Below are 4,843 nucleotides of genomic sequence, written 5' to 3'. Positions count from 1 at the left end.
CAGGGGGGAAATGCAGCTGAGCCCCTGCCGCTCCCGCCAGGCTCGTCCCGCCCTGTCCCATCCCGAGCGGCACACGACTCTGCCGCCACTTTTGCTGGCCGGTGCAGACCCGGCCAGGCTCCTCCCGTCCCCAGCTGCACATGGGAAGCCAGCTTCAGCTGCATGCTGCTTTTCCTGGCCGGTGCCGACCCAGCTGGGCCCATCCGATCCGGGGCAGCATGTGGCTGAAGCTGGCTTCCCACGTGCTGCTGGGGACACCTGGCTGGGTCGACACTGGCCAGCAGAAGCGGCCGTGGAGCCTTCTGGCTTTTAAGACCAGCTGGCGCAGGTAGGGGGAAAGTGTAGCAGCACGTGGGGAAGCCACTGCTTGATAGGGGACGGGATGGGCTGGCCAGGCTGCACCAGGGAGAAAAAGCTGTGGCTGAGCCCCCTGCAGCTATGCTGTATGCTCGTTTAAGACTGAACAGTATGCTCAAGAATAGAGCATGAATGACCTGGGCTCCAACATAAATTTGGAGCCGGTAAAAATCTTTGTAAAAATACTGTCCAGTGTTTGGATTGTGTTTGCTTCTGTTTCTCTTTGTGCGGGATTGGGGGTTCAACTTGTCACTACTTGTTAAAGGTGTGTTACTAACAAGTTATTAATTCAATAAAAGTAAATCTTCTTGAAGATTATTCTAAAAAATGCCCATATTTTGTTGCTTTGATTAGTTTCCACTCTGGCTGATATCTTTTCCACATTTGATCTGTCAACTTGCATTATGCTTCTTTCATTCACTGAGAAGTGAGTAGAAGCGAAAGTGTTTATTTAATAAAGTGTTTGGTATTATTTCATTGTTGCTTTTATATTGTTTTTATATAATCGTGACATCACTTCCTGATGTGATACCACTTCCTGTGAGGTCTTTGAATATGGCTTACTGGCCCACTGGGTGATAAAAAGTTCATGATCCTGCCCCACTTTCAAAAAGGTTGGACACCTCTGGGTTAGGAGATAAGAATCTCCCAGCCTCTGCTCCCCAATCACAGTTGGGGAGCAGGGGCTGGGAGCTCCTTGCTGCCAGGGCAGGGAGGCACCCAGGCTCTGGTGGCAGAGTTCTCTGTGGCAGCAGGCAGCTCCTGGAGGCAAGAAGCAATCTCCTGCCTGCTGCTGCCCAGCTGACCAGGAGCACATTTGTTTCCAGTTGGCCGTCTACATGTGCCGCACTGTGCAGTACGTAACTGAAAGTAAATTTGATGCTTGTATTTACAGGTAGCAAATTTACTCTTGACTGCAGCAAATTACTGCACAGTAAGTGTCTTTATATGTAGAAGGTGATGCTTACTGCACAGTAATCTGGAGTACTGTAATCTTGAGTAAAGCATCTTGTGTAGCATCACCCACTGAGATGCAAAGAAATCCTGACTGTAAGCAGAAGCCATCATTTGTCTATATAACTCCAGCTGTGAGAAGTCAAGCTGTTCAATAAGGCAGAAGTGGCACCTCAGAGACTAACAGGTTCATAGAGACATGAGCTTTCAGAGGCAACAACTTACCATCTGACAAAGTAGGATGGTGCCTATGAAAGGCACTTCTCTGAACCTGTTAGTTTCTAAGATGCCACACTGTCCTATCTTCTGCTTGACTTTAGCCTAATATCATTTAACACTGTTGTTTGATAAGGTAATGTACAAATACAGAGCACAGGACTGGTGCTTTTTTGGTTTCTCTTCTAAAGTGATACTTGGGCTTTGTGAAAACAGGGTATGGAGAACAAGAGCTGCCATCAGAACAAGGTAAACTTTGCACACCAGTTGCTTCCAGTGCATCACAGTCCTGGGTCCCACACAGCTCTACCTAATCACAAGACCAAAATAGGCCTTTTAGCAGTATTTGAGGGGTTAGCAGCTGATAGAAATTCCACCATGAATAAGCAGAGAATTCAGCATGAACTGCAAGGTTAATTTGGTAAAAGCAGACAGATATTTTCAGGAAAGCAGACAAAATGCCATGTAATGCACCGATTTTACTCCTTTGATTGGTATTGTTGTTATTTCCTCTCAAGATTGGTCAGCTGACAAATATTACATCACCACATCATAAATAAAGCCCAGTTAGAACAATGGAAGATTTCCACTTCTGCATTTGTTTAGCAAGCAGACTATCTCCTAGTCAGAATTAGGATTAAAGTTAGACTCTCCAGATAAATCCTGGCCTGCAGTGCCCCCTGGTGCTTTGTAAAGGATCTTGAACACAGCTGCACAGATGAAAGAACTTCCATTTCCTGTAAAATTTCATGATTTTGAAATCCTTTTTCATTTGAACTGAGCCAAAACCTGAAAAAGCTTAAAACTACAGTTCTTTTCTGGTTGTTTTGTTTCATGGTTGATTTTTGTGTTAGAGAGCAGAACATTTTTTTCAAACATTTAAATGGAAAATTGGTTTGAAACAGCATTTTAAACATTCTGAAACTCTTCCCCCTTCAAGTTTTCTTCTAAAATGAAACTTTTGCCAAATCAATCAATGTCATGATTTTCCCAGATACTGTATGTAACAGAAGCTACAGAATCTTTGTATCTGTGGCGCCTGGTGGGCTAGTCGAGTCCATCAGTCATGGCTAAGAATCCTCTATCTCTTATTAGTGAGATTTCCAGAATTCTCTTTCCTGGGAAATGGTTCCTGGATAGCTGTTTCTGCTAGATTTGACCTGTTCTAGTGTGTGTTTGGATCGTAACAAAACTTTATCAGAGACTAGATTGAAAGCAACGAATATATTGCACATATGACCTAAACCTGCAATGAGATTGGGTGTCCACAGATGAGATGCCTTGGCATCAAACACGGCTCTTTGCCCTCCCACTCTCACCCATTATTTGTAACTGCAGAGTGGACAAGCTGTTTGCTGATTATGACATGGTGTTCACAGTCACGGTGCTGCTCCTTGCTTTCATTTGGTGGCAGATTTGATTTTGTGAATAGCATAGGGGCTAGATTCTTTGGGCATCCAGATCTCTTCGCCCTCATGGCCCCTGAGCTCAGCTGCATCCTCCAAGGCTGCAGTCAGCTCTGGGCTGAAGATGTTCTCTGAGGCATGGTAGTTGCGGGTTAGGCGGTGGAAGGAAGAGTCTGAGGAGCTGTCATCATTGTGGTTGTCCTCATCTTGGTTATCCCGTAACTTGGTCCTGGTCAGCTCAGAGCTACTTCCCATCTCCGAATCTTTGAAGAGCTCCTTCATGTCCTGTATGAAGGCCATTTTAGGACTGAAGATGCAAAGCAGGATCACCAAGCCTCCAGAGACTCCACAAAGAAAATAAAGCCCCACCTTCTCAGGGACACCTGGGGAAAAAAGGACAAACACTTCACCTCAACATATGAATTATGCCTAAAGAGCAACAGGCATCACTCTACCTTGCAAGGGACTAATAGTGTCATATCTCTAATGGGCAAATATGAGAGCAAAGGGAAGGAGGAATATAAAAACCCCATGCTTCCCAGTATTGGACCTAGCTGTGTTCAAGAAGGAATCTCTCCCAGCCTCCATGATATACTGTCACACAACTAGGAGCATGATAGGGCTTTACACATTCCTTAGAAGCATGTGTTTTTGTTTCTGTAGGTGACAGGATACAGATCACTGATCTGGTCCATTGGGACAAGTTTTCCATTCCTGCAACCGACACAGTCCAAGTCTGGTATGACTCCTGGGAGGGCTGGGGGCTGGTAGTGCAATGGCCTCATTTCTAGTTCCAGGAATTATGTCAAATCGTTTGTACGAGTAACTTTCCATTATTGAGGGTTACTTTGCCAAGTGCTCTCAGTCTTGTGGGAGAGCTTTCATCAAGCCATTGAGTCTTAGCTGTGAGCTCTATGAGGTATTGTCATGTCTTTAGGAAAATTGACTCAAAAGACTCAAAAGTCTAAGAGAAAGAGGAAGAAGGGCCATACAGTCGCAAATGCTGCCTGCTGGTCACCCTGGATAGTGTCCTTCTTTCACCCTGTAGTGGGTGAGGAATGTAGCAGTCATCAGATTTATTTTTCATGTATGGGGTACAGTCTCCTTGTCCATGGGGCAGAGGGTGCTTCAGTCCCAGGTTCATTCAATCCTTGAATCTCCATGACACTGCTCTACCCTTGCAGCTGTACCTTGCACACAACTTCCAGGAAAGTGTGCACCAACCTACAACAATATAGCATCATGGTCTACAATGCTCCCTTTTGTGCCTGCTTCTGCCAGCGCTGTTACAAGCAAGAATCACTGAATCATAGACCTGCCTCTGTCCCTTCCCTCTCCTCAGGGAGTGGCTCATACCCAGAGAAGTCACATACCCCAGAGGTGAGCAAAAGTTGCCAGTGAGCTAGTAAAAATCATCATATCTTCACGGAGCCTGGACAGCCGCGGCCCTTTGTACCAGCCACCTGCAGTGAACAAAGGGACACAGGCTTACAAACTGGGATTCAGGAACAACAGGAGCAAGTTGCTTGGCAACTGTCCTCAGCTCTGTAAACCTGAATCATCATCTGTCTGCTCTCCCTTGGGGGCTCTGCTCCTCCCCCCTCCCATTCTGCACATCTCTCATGTTCCTTGCCAGTCACTACATCCTAGCTAACCTCTTCTCATTGCTTCCCCTTCCCTCTGTGCCCCACTCTCCACTCGTGCCTCTACATCTTCTTACACACTACCCTCTTGCTTTCTGGTCTCCTTGCTGCACATCTGCCCACTTCTCCCACACCCTGTCTCCTCTAGCCCCTGATCCCCCTTTCATGTCTGCCTCCTCCATGCCTGTAGCTCCACTCTCTACCCACACCCACTTACCTTCTGCTGCAACTCTGTTCCTCTGGGGCACTCAGCAGTAATGCAGCCCC

The 4,843-nt window shown here is 46.4% G+C and overlaps 1 protein-coding gene across 1 annotated transcript in view; it reads right to left on the bottom strand.

The window, feature by feature from the left end:
* Positions 1 to 1,315: 1,315 nt before the first annotated feature.
* LOC109300508 (protein eva-1 homolog C-like) overlaps positions 1,316 to 4,843 on the bottom strand; it is a 53,098-nt gene continuing 49,570 nt past the window's right edge. The window contains exons 7-8 of the mRNA XM_019521169.1: positions 4,307 to 4,396; positions 1,316 to 3,316 (exon numbers count right to left, since the gene is read on the bottom strand). Of these exons, the coding sequence (XP_019376714.1) occupies positions 2,928 to 3,316; positions 4,307 to 4,396 (479 nt within the window). The 3' untranslated portion in view covers positions 1,316 to 2,927. The remainder of the gene's footprint in view (positions 3,317 to 4,306; positions 4,397 to 4,843) is intronic.

Source organism: Gavialis gangeticus, unplaced genomic scaffold (genome assembly GCF_001723915.1).
Source record: "Gavialis gangeticus isolate Ggan-Ray unplaced genomic scaffold, GavGan_comp1, whole genome shotgun sequence".
Classification (NCBI taxonomy): Eukaryota; Metazoa; Chordata; order Crocodylia; family Gavialidae; genus Gavialis; species Gavialis gangeticus.
The sequence above is the reverse complement of the archived record's forward strand: the minus strand, read 5'-3'. Positions and strand labels throughout refer to the sequence as shown.